The following is a 20,135-nucleotide window of genomic DNA, read 5'->3' on the forward strand; positions in this document are numbered from 1 at the left end:
AATCAGGGAGCGAGGGAAGACCCTTTGCAGGGCAGAGCTGAGGATTTTGTACAGTTTCTGCATGATAAAATCGCTCAGATCTGGATCGGATTGGACTCTGACTGGGCAGAATCCAATCGGGAGACTAGGGTGGGTCTTGAGAATAATATCTGGATTGAGTTTGACCCTGTTTCTGTCAAGGAAGTGGACAGGATTGTGGGCAAACTTAGTTCCTCCACTTGCTTATTGGACCCTTGTCCCTCCTGGTTGGTTTCGGCTGCCAGAGAGGTGACTAGAGACTGGATCCAGGCAATTGTCAATGCTTCGTTGAGAGAGGGGAACTTCCCCGCCTCTCTTAAGGAGGCTGTGGTTCGACCTCTCCTCAAGAAGCCTTCCCTGGATCCAGACTCACTTAATAACTATCGTCCCATCTCCAACCTTTGCTTCAGACCCGTACCAATCAGGCTTCCGACACGGTCACAGCACGGAAACGGCATTGGTCGCTCTGGTGAATGATCTCTGGCGGGCTCAGGATGGGGGTTGTTCCTTCCTCCTGGTCCTACTTGACCTCTCAGCGGCTTTTGATACCATCGACCATGGTATCCTACTGCAGCGACTTGTGGGGTTAGGGGTGGGAGGCACTGTCTTAGGGTGGTTTTCCTACCTCTCGGGTCGCTTTCAGTTTGTATGGGCGGGAGGGCAGAGATCCACCCCGAGGCCCCTTAATTGTGGGGTGTCTCAGGGGTCGGTTCTCTTCCCCCTGCTCTTTAACATCTATATGAAGCCACTGGGTGAGATCATTCGTGGCTTTGGGGTGAGATATCATCAATATGCTGATGATACCCAATTATACATCTCCACCCCAGACCACCCCAGAGATGCCCTTTACGTGATGTCCCATTGCCTGGAGGAGGTACGAAACTGGATGGGCAGAAACAGACTCAAACTCAATCCCTCTAAGACTGAGTGGTTGTGGATGCCGGCATCTCAGGTTTCAGAGGCTCCATCACTTCTGATAGATGGGGAAAAACTTGCACCCGTTGATAGGGCTCGCAACTTGGGTGTCCTCCTGGATGCTCGGCTATCCCTAGAAGACCATCTAATAGCCGTGACCAGGGGGGCCTTCGCACAGGTTCGCCTGGTGTACCAGTTGCGCCCTTTCCTGGACCGAGATGACCTTCGCACAGTCACTCATGCCCTGGTTACTTCCCGCTTGGATTACTGCAATTCCCTCTACATGGGCCTGCCCCTGAGATGCACCCGGAGACTCCAGCTGATCCAGAATGCAGCTGCACTGCTTGTTATGGGAGCCCCTCGTTACTCCCATATAACACCCCTCCTGTGTGAGCTGCACTGGTTACCAGTGGTTCTCCGGGTCCGCTTCAAGGTTCTAGTCCTCACCTATAAGGCCCTTCATGACTTAGGTCCGGGATATTTGCATGACCTTCTCCTGCCTGCCTCTCACCGTCCTGTTTGCTCACATAGGGCCGCTCTCCTCAGGGTTCCGACGGCGAGGCAATGTCACCTTGCTGTGCTCAGGGGTAGGGCGTTCTCTGTGGGTGCTCCCACCCTCTGGAATGAATTACCTACTGAGCTCCAGATGACTCCTGATCTCCGCTCCTTCCGTCGGGACTTGAAGACTTGGCTTTTCAAACAAATAGGCTGAGACTGATTCCGGGCTTTATTATTTACTACTAATTAATTATTTGGATTAAATTATGATTTTATTGTACTTGTTTCTTAACTTGTGTTCGCCGCCCTGAGTCCTTCAGGAGAATGGCGGCATATAAATACATGAAATAAATAAATAAATAAATAAATAAATAAATAAATAAATAAATAAATAAATAAATAAATAAATACATCCGCCAAGGCTCATGTGAACCGGGAGGGGGTCACGAAGTCTCGTGTCCTGATGCTGGAGTCGGAGAAGCTTTTCCGTTGGGTAGAATGTCATCTACTCTCTGTGCGGGCGGACCACATATCGGGCACGGCCAATGTTCAGGCAGACTGGCTCAGCAGAGAACAGATTGACCCGGCAGAATGGCAACTACATCCGCGACTATTTCAGGAACTGTCGCTCTGGTTCGGAGCTCCAGTGGTCGACCTCTTCACCAGTCCTGCCAACGCCCAACTCCCTCGGTTCGTTTCCAGGTACCCGAATCCTCAGGCGGAGGACACGGACGCACTAAGATGCCGGTGGCCAACCGGGCGGTTGTACGCCTTTCCTCCAGTCAAGCTGATTCCACTCGTAATCTGCAAGATGGTGGCAGAGGGAGCAGAACTATTGTTGGTAGCCCCAAACTGGCCACGCAGACCCTGGTTTGCCGACCTAGTGGAGTTCTCAGTGAGCAGTCCGTGGGTGATCCCGCCACATCGAATATCGCTTCACCAAGGGGCCATCCACCATCCAGAGCCTCAGTGGCTCCAGTTGGCCATTTGGCATTTGAAAGGGTCATCCTGAAGAAAGGTCGACTGTCAGACAACGTGATTGGCACTATCCAGGCGGCTTGTCGACCATCCACAACAAGGATTTATGAAGCGACCTGGAAGGCCTTCTGCAGATGGTGCTCCAGTCGACATGTGGACCTGACTTCGGCTGTGGTCCAGGACGTTCTTGATTTTCTCCAGTCGGGGTTGGACCGAGGTTTAGCTTCAGCCACCTTGAGACGGCAGGTTGCTGCTCTTTCAACGGTATTGTCTTTTCCCCCTTACCAGTTGCTTTCTCACCACCCATGGGTGCGGGGGTTTCTACACGGCGCCACGAATTTAAGACCAACTACGGTACATCGATATCCTTCATGGGACTTGCCTCTTGTGTTGCAAGCCCTCACCGGGCCACCGTTTGAACCCCTTGGTTCCATCTCTTTAAAGTTTCTCTCTTTCAAGGTGGCTTTTCTTCTGGCCATCACTTCGGCCAGAAGGGTTTCTGAGCTTGCAGCGCTTTCGGTCAGGAAAGACTTATGCATTTTTCATGCTAACACGGTGGTGCTTAGACTCGATCCGGCGTTCACACCCAAGGTGAATTCTTCGTTTCACCGTTCGCAGGAGGTTGTGTTACCGGATTTCTGTCTGTCGCCTAGACATCACCGTGAGGTTCTCTGGCACACTCTGGATGTCCGCAGGGCTCTGTGACCTTATATACGTCGGACGGCGTCCTTTCGTAAGACGGAGGCCCTCCTTGTGTCTTTCCACCCATGGGTCAGAAAGTGTCATCGACCACGGTGGGTCGCTGGATTAAAGCCTGCATTTCGTCTGCCTACGAGCGTCAAGTGCGTCCTCTTCCGGCACGGATTTTACCTCATTCCATGAGAAGTGCGGCCACTTCTGCTGCTTGGGCGATGCAGGCCTCCGTGTTGGATATTTGTCGAGCAGCTACTTGGACTTCCTTGTCTCCTTTCATTAGACATTACAGAATTGACGCTTATGCTTCAGCTGAGGCCTCCTTTGGGAGGCATGTTTTGCAGAGTGTGGTTTCGGATTCCTCTGGGAGCAGTCAGCTTCCCGCCCATGAGGTTTAGGCTTGGGTATATCCCATCTATGGAGTGGAGACGCAGCGCTCTGGAAAACGGACGTTGTCTTACCTGAACGTCCATTTTTGGAGCGCTGCGGATACACTCCATTCCCTCCCTTGGTTGTTGATAAGCTTCCTGCTTTATTTCTTTTGCTGTTGTTGGTTGTGTTTGTTCCTAATAAAGTTTGTTGGTTTGATACCTGTGTTGCGCCTTTATTCAAGACTGGGGAAGTTTGGGTAAGGAGGGCGTGGCTAGAGCACAGAGTGGGTGTTAAATTTTTTTGTTTAAGTTCTCTCAGTTGCTGTCAGAAAGGAGGATTGATCCCATCTATGGAGTGTATCCGCAGCACTCCGAAAATGGACGTTCAGGTAAGACAACGTCCATTTTATTAATCATGTTACAGGTGAGAGTGTTCACAGCCTCTGTTTACTTTGCTGTAGAGAGCAAGTCGGTCTGTCCCATCCATCCATCCCAGCAACTCTGAAGTTTTATTCATATGCCACTATATGTGAAATACAAATTAATCAGTTTCTCATTCCCATTGTTTTCAAATCAAGCACATAAGATATGTATGTGAAAAACAATGCTGTGCGAACTGAACGTTTTAACTAAGTGCTGTTTTTCTGTTACCTTGCACCGATTTGTAGGAGATTAAAAAACAGCAATAGTAAACATCCAGAAACCACTTAATCTTTCTAGGGATACATATGAGTTCAATTCATATGTACAGTATTGGTTAATACTTATGTTGCAGGGGTGGGTTCTAAATTTTTTTACTACCGGTTCTATGGGCGTGGCTTATTTTGTGGGCGTGGCTTGATGGTCATGTGACAATTCTTTAGGATTTAGCAGAGGTACTGGTCTACCAGGCTTTTAACTGCCTGCAGAGCTGTACCGATCTACCCATTTATTTTTTGCAGGCACTGGTCTACCCATTTATTTTTGCAGGCACTGATCTACTCATGTATTTTTGCAGGCACTGGTCTACTCATTTGTTTTCTTTTAACACTGATCAGCTGTAGGGTGGCCCTTTGAAGCCCCCCGCAAGAGTTTAAACAGTTTTTTCCCCTCTAGCCAGCAGCTGGGACTCAGGAGACAGCAATAGATTGGGGGTGGGGCCAAATAAAAGGTAAGGATAATGTGGGGGTGGGTGGGGTGGGTAGGGGGGGCGCAGGGGGGCCAGAACCGGTTCGGTGACATCATATCTTCACTGCTACCGGCTCGGGAGAACCGGGCCAAACCGGGAGGAACCCACCACTGTTATGTTGGATTATACATCAATCATATCTCTTCTGTGCTACTAATTAATACCTATATCTTTTAAAATCTCTTTGATTTGTAACAATAATTTGAAACTCTCTCTGCTACAAACGAAACAGACGACTATCATCTTGTTTGTCTATATACTGCATTTTTTGGTGAAATTTTCTTTATCCGCTATTTTGCAAGCAGCTATATTGCTTAATTGGGGCAGCTCTGTAATTATCTACTTCAGTACTGAATATTTGCATTTTAATACTTAACATTAAAAAGTGTGCTTATGACTTCCGGTTGGTGACTTGCAGCGACAGGGTGTGGAGTGAGTGCTCGCTGCTCCTCTTCACCTCTTTTCATCACGTTTTGGGGATCCCTTGGGGGGCGCAGGACCTGGAGAGCCCTGCGGACAAGAGGGGAAGCCAGGCGAGTGGGAAAGTGGGGCGCAACCACTTCTCGCTGGACCCGGCGGCTCTGTCAATCCAATGTGGTGAGCTGGCCGCTAATGGCCGGCCCGAAGCTGCAATAGCCGGCAAGTGACGGGGAGTTAAGAAGGAGATCGGAGGTGCGGTGTTAGCTCTAAAACCTTATTCCCATACCCTGGAGTGATCTAGCGCCGAAAGAGGAGGTCGGTGCTGTCGGGAGAGGAGCGCTTTGATCCGATGTGAGGCGGCGACGGAGAGGGTAAAGCGGATTATAACTACAGAGACCCGACAACCCGACGAGCTGACGAGAGTCACAGAGGGAGCAGATTGTCTTTTTAAAGAGCTCCAGATGGTGCGGTGAGAAAGGAAAAGCAAAGGGAAAGTCTATTGGGGCGGTTGGGTTTTGTTTGGCGATCAAAGTGAAAAAGAAGAAGGAGAAATTTGCGACCTGCCTTTGAGAGCTCTAGAGAGTGTTGGAGAAACAGGAAGTGCGTCCATTGAAGTGGAAGACTGAAACAGTGGAGGACTGGTAAGGAGACGCTCTAGTCGTGAGTGTTTACCACTGAGAAGCGTTGGAACCTAGTCGAGCTGAGAGGCGAAGATTTAAAGCTGGGCGATCACCGTTTTACATCATAGATATACTTTTATTCATTTCCCTTCCTGCTCTTTCGAGTATTTGGGACTTTAATACTCAGAACTTTGATTCTGTCCCTGATAAGTACTTTTAAAATTACCAAAAAAAAAAAAAAAAAAAATCTACACTATACTATCAAGGAGACTATCTATCAAGTAGATTTCCGTTGTGTTAAGAAATATTGAACCCATAAAATTGATTAATTAATTAAGTATTGACCTTATTTAATAGTTATTGGATAAAACTTTATATTAGGATATAGACTTGTATTTATTGAATTGATTTGATATAATATTGATATTTTATATATATTTATCTAAGTATATTTATTTTATCTATTTAATCTATTTAATCTTAAATATTTATTCCTATTGGTAATAGTTATTTCATTGATATTCACTTTATAGTAATATTGTATTCTATATTAAGGGCTAAACTTAGATATATAAGAATTATTGATAGAATTGATAAATTTTATTAATCAATCTATTAACGTAATTTATTAACTGCTCAACTTATTAACTTATTAATTCATTTACATTAACAAATTATATTAAGACTGCTCTTAGCCTTATAAGAACCCTACTTTTACATATTGCGGTTAGCTGCAACGTAGAATTATCGTATCATAGTAATCTTTAAATCAAGTTCTACCTGAATCATACTAAGAGATTAGTGGGAACTAATTAAGGAGTTTGGGACTTAAGATAGTGCCCCGGAGTAAAAGGTGGCAAGCGCCATTGGATGATTATTTGGAGAAAGATAGAAAATATAATTAGAGATCAAAAAGCACTTTTGAAAGAAATGGCAAGTTTGACATCAACAATCGCAAAAACCAATAAAAAAGTGCCATCCATCCCCATGTTAGCAATGTCATCTCCAGCCACCCAGAAATTAGTAGAAGGTCTACAGAAAACAGACAAACCCCCAGCAACTCCAACACTGCAGACGGTACAATCGTCTCTGTTAACAATACAAGAAACCATGCTTGCGATGCAAGAAAAACTTTTGAATAGCCATTCTGAATTGAAACTGGATATACATGGACTTGATGCTAAAATGAATGAGATTCAAATTTCGATCGCTAGTAACGAGAACAGAATTCAAAAAGCGGAACAAAGAATAGAAAAAAATGAGAAGAAACTGGACATGGTTGATCAAACCCTGTTGGCGCAGAATAAAGAAATGGAAGATGCCCTAATTCAACTCGAGATGGACAAGGCCTCATTTTACTTGCGATTCCAAAACATAGTGGAAGACAAAGAAGAGGACTTAGGAGATAAGATGGCTGAGTTGATTGCAGTGACTCTCCAACAGGATAAGCAAGAAATAATTCAAGAGATTGACGAAATCTATAGAGTCCAAACAAATTACGTGAGAAGGAATAGGCTCCCTAGAGAAGTCCATGTTCGGTTCGCTAGGAAAAAAGTGAGAGACATTTTGTATAATATTGCCAGGGAGGAAAAAATTATCTTTGGGGGAAAAGAAGTGAACATCTTAAAACAAATTCCAAGGAGAGTGAGGGAGAGGAGGAAAAACTATAGATTTTTGACAAACCAACTAAACAGGAGAAGTATAATATTTAAGTGGCTTTTGCCAGAAGGAATGCTTATTTCCTGGCAAGGGAGGAAAATCAAAATCGATTGTGTAAGCGATGCCCAAGACTTCCTAGAGCAATTAAGGGGAGGTGAAGAGGAACAAATTAGTAAGGAGGAAAACGAAATAGTAAATACGGAAGAAGAGACATCTCAAGAACAAATCACAACAGAAGATATAGAAGAGGAGAAGAAAAAGGAAGACACAGAAGAAAGGGGGGAAAAAATAGACCAGTGAGAGCAGTAACTTTAAAAGGTAAATAAGAACCAGAGACTAGAGAACAGTTACAGGAATGAACGATACTAAGATCTTATCGTTAAATGTGAACGGTTTAAATGATTACAAAAAAAGGAGGATAGTATTGTCGAAATTGGCGAAACAAAATCCCGACATAATTTGTATCCAAGAGGTCCACATAAAAAAAGAAGAAGCCAACTATTTAAATTATACTAAATTTGGTAAAGTATTCTTTTCATTAGCTGAGAAAAGAAAAAGGGGGGTGGCTATCTATGTTAAGAAAGGAATAGAGGCAGAATGTAAATATAAAGATGAAAAAGGGAGAATACTTATAGTAGAAATAACGAGAGGTAATTCTAAGGTGTTATTGGTTGGGGTTTATGCCCCGAATAAAAAACAAGGGAAATTTTACCGGAAATTACATGAACAGCTGGCAAATTGGGCAAATTACAAAATATGTATGTTAGGGGACTTTAATGGAATAATAGATCCAAAATACGATTACAAATGTGATATAACTAAAAAGAATAAAAGATCTCCCTTACCAAAGTCCTTTTTTGATTTAGTGGACGAGATAAATCTAGTCGATATGTGGCATATCCTATACCCCCATGACAGACAATTTACTTTCTATTCAATGCCACAAAACTCTTGGTCTAGAATAGATATGGTCTGGGCTACCAGAAAACTGGGCCTAGAAATTAAAAAGGTCAACATGTGCATAAATGCTTGGGCAGACCATAAGTTCCTTGAAATTAGCTGGCACCACGATACAAAGAAAATACAACAGAGATGGAGCCTAAGGACTAAGCTGCTATATGAAGAAGAGTTTATACTGAAGTTGAATGAAGAAGTCAAACGCTTCTTCATAGAAAATGGAAACCGAGAGACAGCCAAAGAAATTGTGTGGGACACTATGAAGGCATATGTGAGAGGGGTTGCCATCTCATATGCCGCCTTCAAAAACAAGGAAAAAAGAAAGGCTAGAGAAGAGCTCACTAATAAGTTATCGCAAGCTGAAGATAAACTCCAGCAATGCCCAGGAGATGAGGCGATTAAACAACAGTGGTCGATGACGAGACATAGATTGAACTTACTGGACCAAGAGGAAATGGCGCAAAAAATAAAAAGAACCAAGCATTATTGTTTTGAGAACGCTAACAAGTCAGGGAGATGGCTGGCATATAAACTAAAAAAAGAGAAGGAAAAAAATCAAATATTAGTATTAGAAGACTCCCAGGGTAATTTGCTGACGAAGGAAGAAGATAAATTGGAGAGTATAAGAAAGTTTTATGAAGGCTTATATAAAAGTGAAGGAATTGCGTCAAGAAAGGTAGAACAGTACCTCTTGGATGCTAATCTACCGTTAATCCCGGAAGAAGAAAAGGAAAGGTTAAATGAAAAGATCACTATAGAGGAATTAAAAATGGCCCTTTCTAAAATAAAGAAGAATAAAACTCCAGGCCCAGATGGTCTTCCCGGGGAATTATACCAAAAATTTGATGACGCCCTAAAATTAGAGTTACTAGAAATACTGAATGAGGCCCTGGCGGGTATCACAATTCCAGATTCGTGGAGGGAAGCGTATTTGACGCTTATTTTGAAAGAGGGTGCCGACCCGAAACAGATATCCAACTACAGACCTATCTCATTGTTGAACGCAGATTATAAACTGTTCCTGAATATAATTGCGGAAAGGTTCAAAAACATTTTAAATCGGTGGATACACAAAGATCAAAATGGCTTTCTCCCAGGGAGACAGATCAGAGATAATCTGAGAATAGTTTTAAACACCTTTGAATACTACGAACAACATCCTGAAAAACAGCTGGCCTTAATGTTTGTCGATGCCCAAAAGGCATTCGACAACTTGAATTGGACGTTTATGATAAATCAAATTGACCTAATGGGATTCGGTACTAACTTTAGGAAGATGATTGAGAATATCTATAAAAACCAGAGGGCAAATATACTAGTGAATGGAGACAGAACCCAATTGTTCCAGATTCAAAAAGGAGTGAGGCAGGGATGCCCCCTGTCTCCCTTATTATATATTTTGGCGCTAGAGGTGCTACTTAGAAAAATAAGAGCTAACAATGATATCAAAGGATTAAAGATTAGGAACGAATTATTCAAAACCCAAGCTTTTGCTGACGATGTAGCCCTCATAATGGAAGACCCATTAGAATCCGGTGGAAAATTAATGCAGGAAATACAGGAATATGGAGAGGTGGCGGGCCTTAAACTCAATAAGGATAAAACTAAACTATTAGTGAAAAACATGACAGACCTTCAAAAGGAAGAATTGGAAGATTTATTAGGCTTCCAGACAGTTAGGTAAATAAAATACTTGGGAATATGGATCACCGCAAGATTCTCCTCATTAAAAGATGATAACTATATCCCCCTTCTGCAGAAAACACACCAAGATCTTGAAAGATGGAAAAAGCTCAAATTGTCTCTGATTGGTAAAATTGCAGCGATTAAAATGAATATCCTACCAAAAATTTTGTTCCTATTCCAAAATATTCCGTTATCTTTAGATAAAATATTCTTCTTGGACCTGAACAAACATATCAGGAATTTTCTGTGGGAGGGCAAGAAATCGCGGATTTCTTTTAAGATACTCCAAGGGAAAAGGAATTTGGGAGGTTTTGGGCTCCCTGACTGGGAACTATATCAAAAGGCGGCAAAAATAATCTGGATTAAGGAGTGGATCAAGTTACAAGATAGGAGAACCCTGACCTTGGAAGGACATGACCTTCTAGAAGGATGGCACTCCTACCTTTGGGATATAAAGAACAAGAAAAAATCCTATTTTCATAAACATAAAATTAGGGAGACCCTTATTCACACGTGTGTCGAAATTAGACAGAAGATCTATACGAAAGTACCCAACTGGCTTTCCATCATGGAAGCGTTGGCGGCACCAAACAGGAGAGATGAGTACAAATGGGGTACATACAAGGATATCCTCGATGAAGAAGGGAAACTTAAATCATTGGATCTATTGAGAGATCAGGGCCTAAACTTGGATTGGTGGAACTATTTTCAGATCAACTCAAGATTCCAAAAAGACAGAGACAAATTTGGTATGGCAGCGAAATTTGGGAACTTTGACAAAATTATTTGGGGAACAGATAAGAAAATGTTATCGAAAATCTATAACTTTCTATTAGATGAAGATAGGGCAGAGTCCATAGCAAGAAATCAACTGAACATCTGGGAAATAAATCTAGGACATAGACTAAATTTTAATGATTGGGAGATAGCTTGGAATAGAAACTACAAAATAACTAAATCGACAATGTTTAGGGAAAATCATTACAAATTGTTACACAGGTGGTATCTAGCCCCAGCGAGGCTAGCCAAGATGTTTCCAAATCTCTCTCCCACATGTTGGAAATGTGGAAAAACGGTCGGCACCTTCTACCACCTATGGTGGACCTGCCCTGAGACTAAAAAGTTCTGGTCCAAAATCTGACACTGGCTCTGTGAAATAACGGGACAGGAGGTAGACCTAGCCCCAGAGCTTTTCCTCCTAGGCATAACCGAAGAAGGCTTTAATAACAACAAAACCCAACTGATAATCCAGATTATAACTGCGGCTAGATTAGTTTTTGCAAAATGCTGGAAAAACAAATTTATGCCCTCAGAAGAAACTCTAATAAATAAGATCCTAGAGTGCGCAGAAATGGCGAAACTGACAAGTGAGTTAAAAAACGAGGACAACTCAAAATATTATGACGTATGGGGTATTTGGTATCACTGGTTGAACAATAAGACGAAAACATGACTATAGAATTTGACTTGGCACATGTATTATAGTTGTATTGTATAAAATAATGTATAGTTAAGGATGAAGTCTTTTTTTAACTTTTGTTTCACTATATTGTATAAACACTGCACCTCCGAAAGGAGAGATAGATTGTATATTTTCTTTTTTGTTTTAGAAAACTCAATAAAGCATTTAAAAAAAAAAAAGTGTGCCTATATGTTATCTTTGTTTCTTTTTGATGTATTCATTTCCTGTGAGATTGAGTCATCTTTCAAATTGGAAAGAGCTTAATCGTCTGGTAGCTACTTTATTTTGCAGCAAAGCCAGGAAATGAGATTATAGAAATTCAACCTTTTCATTTTGACTATTAATTGCCAGAAAGACAGTACTGAGTGATGTGAGAGTCCCATCTTTCTTGCATATTAATGTTACTGGAAAGATGTCTCCTTTCTAGATGCTACTTGGAAGATAGGCAACAACCCCAGAAATTTCCAAGCTACTATATCAGAGCAGGATATGGAACCAGGTTATGAGGACACAGAAGTTTTGGCCAGAAGAGATGGGATATTCCACCCTGTGGGACTCAGCAATCACCATAACATATAATACAATATAATATAATGCAGTATCTAAATATTTCAGACCAACTTGAAAATGAGGGCTGAATTTATGAAAGGTATGAGCCCCAAAATTGCATTTGCAAGATCTCCCTAGTTGTATTTTTATGGATCTCATAATAAAGAGGCCAGATGCTTAGCTGGCATTCTAGAAACTAATATGCCATTTAATTACAATGTAGCATTGTGATGAGATTTCTATGATTTTTGGCTTCATAAAATTTAAAGCTTACATGGGTGCAGACAAACATGAGAATATTTTAGTATTAAATGTAATATTAATATTAAACTGGAAAGCAACTTAAAGTTGAAATATAAATATACATGAAATATACATATTTAGATTAGCCTTACCATTAAACACTCTTGTAACCCATCGAGCCTGAAGTTCCACTGCTGGTAGAATAGATCCCGTTACTGATATAAAACCTATGAAGGCAAGTGTGGGCTTTTGCAAGTGAGGAGGGAATACTTGTTTATAAAGGAATGTACTACTTTTACAAACATTGCGAACCGATTCTTCCAGGAAGAGAAATGAAGCAGCATAGCCTGTAGTAAAAATGACCACATCTATATTTTCTTCTACAGTTCCATCTTCAAATATGGCAGAAGTCTCAGTAAACTTCTTCACATTTGGCTTTACAACCACTGAACCACAGAGGATGCAGCTGGGCAGTTCGTCATTTATAATGACATATGTCAATGAGCTGATGGAAAGAACAAAAGTAGAAAGAAGCACTGTTAGGTCAACTATCCCCATTAGCCTAGTCCATTTTCAGGTACTACCCTATTTTGCTTCTGAAAGACTTATATTGACTCACACTGCACAGACAAAAAAAATGTCAGCATACCTTTTTACTTCCACCACCTTCCTTAACTACTTGCCTGGATATTAAATAATTTCAAATGTTGGCTAGTTCTTCAATTGGTAGAATTAGATAGAAGATAGCAGGATTTTGATCCTAGTCTGGCTTGCCATCAACTGCTACAGAAATCTCTTTCTCCTCCTATTTTTATCTCAGATTTCAGTATGGCTAGGCATAGATTATCCTCCAAATGAGATGTGAGAAGTGACCCTAGTTAAGTAGTTGTCTGGCTAGTTAATCAGCAGATGGGCAATCAAGTTGTTAACAGTGTAGGAAGTTAGCACCCACCCCTCTCCTAGGAAAATGAGATATTTTAGGAAATATTAAAAGGGCAGAATGGGAGGCAGAAACCCAGCCCCCCACCTTTGTTAATGGGCCATTAAGGCCTGGGCCAGTCTATTCTACATAACAAAGATCTACCTCCTTCAGGCAGAGCTATAATAGGAATCCCAAAGCCCTTTCATATTACATCATAACCGAGCAAGAGTCAACCAAATTAGGGACTCAGGATAGCCTACAGAGTTGCCCCTGCATGGCCCCATGGGAGTCTGACAACCAATCAGAATACAAGCTCAAATTCAAAAGCCCAGAGAGGGCATAAAACTGGGGCACTCTCAGTATCTCTTCCCTTTTTCCCCCCAGGACCTCAAACCATGTGCTCCTGTCCACGATTAAAAACCATATTTCCAAGCAGTCTCCTTGTTTCCAGTGTCTTTCTTCCCCACTTGAAACTGAACGCAGATGGACATTTCTTCCAACAATTGATCAGCCTGAATCAGCCTGGGTGATAGATTTGGTACAGGAGCCTATAGGTATAATCTCTTCAGTTCTAAAATTTCTAAATTCATTTCTTTTAATCATCAATGTGCAAATGATACTCTGCTTTTAATGTCTCTTGTAACTGAGCTAGTGTTCAGTTCAACAATCTGTTTTTCTGAGAAAGCAAAAATAATTGTGTGTATCGTAAGCAACAAGTTGCCCAATATGGATTTGAGAATTCTCCAGAAACATAGTTCACAGATCGCTTTGGGAAAAGGCTCAAGAATCAGTAAATAGTCTAACTAGCGATTTTAACAGTATATATTTCCCTTGAGGAGGGGAAGTTTGTTAACAATGCACTGGGAAAAATTTTTTGGCAACAGACTTGCAAATAGCAAATTAGTTTTTACTTACTAGCAGACTTCATCTTTTCTAAGCTCAGCATTTTGGCAAATACAATGTAATGCATAGTAAAAGAGATTACCTTTTAATAGGGATCAATCCATAATTCTTATGGTTAAACCATTGATTGAATTTCTTTGCCAATAACTTGTCCCTAATGCTGACAGGAAGAAGTCCTTGAATGAAGGATAGAAATCGAGTTTGGAAGACCATATCATTAGGCCAGCCGGCTTTTGACATCCGACTTAGTACCCAGGCTCCATTTCTGGTGCTGAGAAAGACCTAAGGGGCGAAAAACTGAAAAGAGCATTCCTAGGAACTCTCCAACTACTGGTGAATGGGAAGTGATCTAGTCTAGCAGTAAAAGGCAAAAAGGAGGTTAAATCCTTTGGTAAGATAGACAGCATTATTAATACATTCAAAATAAAAACATTAAAACAGTATCCAATGGAGGCACATAGTATGGAAGAGCAATATTATATCAGGCTTACAACTAAGGATGTGAGAATAATATGACCTAATAATGCATAACCGATAAGAGGCTACAGAATATGGCAAGCTAAAAACTTTTGGCAATATTTTCAAGAAAGAATTAGAAAGCAGTGCAAGAGGGGCAATAATTCCGAAATACATTACAGGTAGTTCTCGACTTACGACCAAATTTCTGTTGTTAAGCAAGACAGCTCTCAAGTGAGTTTTGTCCCATTTTACAATCTTTCTTGCTATAGTTATTAAATGAATCACTGCAGTTGTTAAATTAGTAACATGGTTGTTAAGTGAATCTGGCTTCTCCATTGATTTTGCTTGTCAGAAGGTTGCAAAAGTTGATCACATGAGCCCAGGACATTGCAACCGTCATAAATATGAACCAGTTCTCAAGCATCCAAATTCTGATCACCTGACCATGGGGATGATGCAATAGTCATAAGTGTGAAAAATGGTCATAAGTCACTTTTTTCAATGTCATTGTAAATGAATGGTCACTAAACAAATGGTTGTAAGCAGTGGTGGGATTCTGCCGGTTCTAGGGGGTTCGGCCGAACCCTTTGTTAAATTGCTGGCTCGCCCCGCCCCTCCGCACCACTATTTATTGCCAATAAATAGTGGTGGGCGAGGGGTGGGCGAGCCAGCAATTTAACAAAGGGTTCGGTGTTTTTTTGTAATGTTATTGGCCCGCGGAGCTTCAGCATAGGCTAATTAGCCCTTGCTTAGATCGGCTCCCGAATCTCAGCTGATTTGCTCTCAGCTGTTTTGTTCAGGGCTCTGCTGCTTGCTTGCAAAGAATGCTGATTTTCTTTCCCCTATCTATGCTGAAAAACGAAACAGAAAGTAAAGCAGGCTGTTGGCTTTGCTGTTGTTGCAACGTTGGAAAATTAGGCAGGGAGAGATTTCTTTTTCTTTTTGCTCACCAAAAAAGGTAGGTGCAAACAATGGGAAATTTAGGGAAAAAGAGGAGAGTTCAAGATTTTAAAACACAAAAGAAAAAAAGCTCTATTTAACTAGGGAATTGTAATAATTGAGATACTATTAATTGTATATTGTGTTGAAAGCAGAAATGGTTAAGTTGTGGTTTGGAGGAATATATGGGGGAAATTATTTGGTTTATTATTATTGGTAAATATAATTAATTGATTTGTAAGAAATTGGATTGCATGGAAATAATTGGAATATTTATGTTCATATTGATTAATATACAAAAAGGTAGTTATATAACTAATTGATTTATATTAAAATGTTGAATTTATATTAAACAACTGTAATATTACATAATTAACGAATGTGAGGATGGATATAAAAATAGATGACAATGGGAAGGGGTATAATATAGAATAGAAGGGAAAAATTGAATTTGATTAAGATTAGAGATGAGGATGAAGGGTAATATTGGTTTTTTACAAAAATAGATGAGGAATAAATATGGCAAAAAGGAAATATAGAAATTTTAAATTTAATTGAAATGACTAAACACTGTTTAAATTTGTGAACCGGCCAAATACTCTGTTCAAAGAAAATACATTGTATGTTTGTATGTGTGTTTCTAATTATTGTTATTTCTTCATATTTGTTCTCTTTTATTCTTTAAAGTTTAACAATTCATTCTTTATCTTAATATTTTTATATTTGTTTGGGGTTGGCTTTCTTCCCTTTCATCTTTTTTATTGTACAGCAATCTTTCTCCTCAAACCTACCACCTCTCTCTTTTCTTTCCTTCTTACTTTCTCTTCCTCCCCCTCTTCTTCTCCTCCCTACTTCCTCTTCCTTTCTCCTTCTCCTCCTCTCTTCCTCCCTCTCTTACCTTCACTCCTACTCTAATTTCCCTTCCCTTCCTTCATCCCTCTCTATTGCTGTATCCTTTTATGCATATGGATTACTCAGAGGGCTGAAAAAGTTATTTCTGACTAGTCCTCGCACTTTGACCAGTCCTCAAACTTACGACTGTCCTCACATTTTACGTTTTTGCCCTATCTTGTCACCATGGTGAAGAGAAGCAGTTGTGAAATGAGTGACACGGTTGTTAAAAATGCTACAATGGGCATAAATGATGACCAGTCATAAGTGCGAAGACCGGTCAAAAGTGCGAGGACCTGTCAGAAATGACTTCTTTCAGCCCTCTGGGTAGTCCTTTTGTGCATATGGACTACTCAGAGGGCTGAAAAAGTTATTTTTGACTGGTCCTCGCACTTTTGACCAGTCCTCAAATTTACGACTGTCCTCACATTTTACGTTTTTGCCCTATCTTGTCACCATGATGAAGAGAAGCAGTTGTGAAATGAGTGACACGGTTGTTAAGAATGCCGCAACAGGCATAAATGTGAGGATGGTCATAAGTGCGAGGACCGGTCAAAAGTGCGAGGACCAGTCAGAAATGACTTTTTTCAGCCCTCTATAATCCCTATGCAGATAGCCACGCTCACCGGTCACATGACCAGTTAGCCACACCTACCCAGTCACATGACCACCAAGCCACCCCCCCCAACTAAGCCACGCCCACAGAACCAGTTGTTAAAAAAATTGAATCCCACCACTGGTTGTAAATCAAGGAATACCTGTAGTCAAGGAACATTTGATTGCATCATTATGTTGTCTTAAAACAGGAACATTTTGGTGATGTCTATCAACCACCAGACTTTTTGTTAGCGACCCAGAAATAGTTTTCTGAACAAAGCCTTTAGACCTATACTTGGAGAAAATAGAAAACAACTAAAGTAACACCATTAAAACAGATAAAATGGAAGCTTTCAGGAGATGCATGTGCTTAGACCAGCTTTGTTGAAATAGCTATGCCAGTCAGAGTCAGCGACTCAGAAGAAAATATTGTAGTAATAAAAGTTGTACTTAATGTTTATTTGCCATGCACTTAGCATATGACTCCTCATGAAAGAAAGAGTGAAAGAGCACCAAGTAGGCCCTGTCTTTGCACTAAAGATATGACAAAACCATGATTCACTGCTTCTGACTCTGCTCTTTTAAAATTGATATTGTGTGATGATGATGACGACGACGACTCCAAGATGACCACTTATTCCTACTGGAGAGTAGAAGCATAGCAGTCATTGATTCAGCAAACAATACCTTGGCAGCTGTGCGACTCACTTCCACGGCAACATCGCCTCCAGTGTTCCCAGCACCAAGTATCAGAACTTTTTTACCCTCCAACCCTTTTGGATCTCTGTATTCCCAGCTATGCATGTATTGACCTTTAAAGTTTTCAAATCCTGTAAAATGACAGAGAAGACAATGTCATGTTTCATGAGATATTTCTCCCTGACAATAAAACAGGTTTTTTTCCATTATTACCAGCTACTCAATACAGTGCCAAAGGTTCTTTATTAAACTTTACAGTATTGATTTTTATATATATCAGAGGCTATCTGCCAAGAAAGTTAGGGGAAATACTGTACCATAGCAAGAGGCGGCGACATGGCCCCATTTTTTAATTGTATGCAAAATGGCTGCCCAAAACTTTGGATTTAATCCTCTCAAATGGGCTTCAAAGCATCTGTGAGTGGAGGTCCGGTGGCTCCGCATTCCCTGAATGGACACTCCTTCAGGAGCTCCAGCCCCGTGATTCCGTTTGCCGCTAGAACAGTGAAAATCAGCTGTTCTAGCAGCTCAAAACTCTCCCCCAGGGAAAAAGGGGGAGAGAAGAGCAGAAGGGTCTGGGTAGAGCTCCCCTAGACCCCCAGGCTTTTTTTTTTTAAGCCTGGGGTTTGCAGGGTGAGAGCTCCCTGAAAGCCCTTCAGTGCTCTGGATCCGGGACAATTCTGCTTTAAGCAGAACAAGGGGTCGCGACACCAGCAGCGCAATTTTAAGGATTATGAGAAAATTCGAATCTGGATGCTGGCAGAGCAAATCAGGAGAACAGGAAATGCAAGTATTAAACTTTAACTCCGTTTAAAAGAAAAAGGAAAAAAGATGGCGCTTAAGGGCGTTTAAAATGAAAGTTACAAGTGAAAGTGATCGTTAAAGCTGCAATATTGTAAACGTGGCAAGAAAAAGATTTAAAGTGCTAGTGAAATGAAAAAGACTATGGTATTGATCTTAACTACTCTATACTTCTAAATTGTGTGGAAAATTATTGGATTTATTGACCTGATAGCTGAACAAATTTAAAAATAATTGGACTTTGAAAAAAAAAAGAAAATGGCTGGCACCTTTGAAAGTGCTGAAGGACTATTATTACACACACCAGCAAATACACAAATAAGAGCTATAATACATGAAATTTTTGAGTCACAAACCACTGCTTTACTGGAAAGTCTTAAAGGTTTTTTTGATGAAAGGTCTCAGGAAGAAGAAACTGTTTTGACTCAAAACATGGAGACAAAGGAGAATATAGTATCATTTCAAGGCTTGTTAGACAGTAGTGAGCTGTTGGAACAAGATGGGGCAGAAATTCAGTTTAATGTGACTTTGGACAAAAAGGATGCTTTCCAGACCAAGAGGGGAAAGCAAAGGAATCTGGAAGAGTTTAATCAGGAGGACTTGAGAGAGATTTATGGGGGTTTCAAATTAAATGAAATAACTTTAAGAAGACAAAAACTTTCAAACAGACATCAACCTCAAATCCAAATTTTAAAATTCTCGAAAATAAAAGCAGGAGGAGGAGCAATGCTGAAGAAGAAAGAATTATCGAAGAAAAAGGACTGGAAAAAATAGAGAAAGAAGGGAAGAATTGAAGATTAATCTTTTTTGGGGAGCATTTGGGCAATAGGTTGAGAGGCTTAATTAAATTTGTATTTTTAAAGTTTATTCTAAGATAATAATATAAAGGAAGTGGGTTATTACAATTGGTTCTGGATATAAAAATGATAGCTTCTTAAGAGTTATCAAGATAAAAATGATAGCTTTTAAAGAGTTATCGAGGTATTAAAATGGCTAATTAAAAATTTGAGGGACACCTTTCTGAAGGGTTTGAAATTTATATTTTGAGAAATGACTTAATGTCCTATTGATGTATTAAGAGATTTCTAAAATGTTTAACATGAGATTATAGTATTTTAAGAAGGTATATGAGATTAAATGTTTAATTTTATGAAGGATTAAAGAGGATAAATGTCTAATTTGGAACTTTATTAGGGAGCAATGTTGATTGAGGAAGAAGGACTGGAAAAAATATAGAAATGGTTAATTAAAAATTTAAGGGATAGTTTCCTGAAGGTTTTGAAATTTATATTTTTGAGGAATGAACTGAGAATGTCTTATTGTATGTATTAAGAGGTTTTTTAAAATGTTTAATATAAGATTATATTATTTTAAAAGGTATAGGTGATAAAATGTTTAAAGTTTTAAAATGTTTAATTTAGAATTTTTAATGCTGAATAGTTAGAAATTGATAATTTATGAAGGAATAAAGAGGATAAATGTTTAATTTAGAATCTTATTAGGGAGCAATGTTGAAAAAGAAAGGTGTTTGAGGGATGAAAATGAAATTTATCAATGTTTGTTAATGCTTGTAATATTGTTAAAGCTATTGGATTACATACCAAGAAAAAGGCTCTTATATTCAGGAAGAAAGAATTTAATCTAACTGATTTTGAGAATTTACAAAAGGGAGGTTGATGAATTTGCA

At 40.2% G+C, this 20,135-nt stretch overlaps 1 protein-coding gene across 2 annotated transcripts in view; it reads right to left on the minus strand.

Moving 5' to 3' along the window:
• Window positions 1–20,135, minus strand: part of LOC117661220 (dimethylaniline monooxygenase [N-oxide-forming] 4-like) — a 46,447-nt gene that overhangs the window by 14,570 nt on the left and 11,742 nt on the right. For both annotated transcript variants that reach the window (XM_034409837.3, XM_034409836.3), the window contains exons 5-7: window positions 17,636–17,778; window positions 14,145–14,344; window positions 12,390–12,742 (exon numbers count right to left, since the gene is read on the minus strand). In XM_034409837.3, the coding sequence (XP_034265728.2) occupies window positions 12,390–12,742; window positions 14,145–14,344; window positions 17,636–17,778 (696 nt within the window). The remainder of the gene's footprint in view (window positions 1–12,389; window positions 12,743–14,144; window positions 14,345–17,635; window positions 17,779–20,135) is intronic.

The sequence above is a fragment of the Pantherophis guttatus genome, chromosome 3, assembly GCF_059756535.1.
Source record: "Pantherophis guttatus breed Tessera chromosome 3, ASM5975653v1, whole genome shotgun sequence".
NCBI lineage: Eukaryota > Metazoa > Chordata > Lepidosauria > Squamata > Colubridae > Pantherophis > Pantherophis guttatus.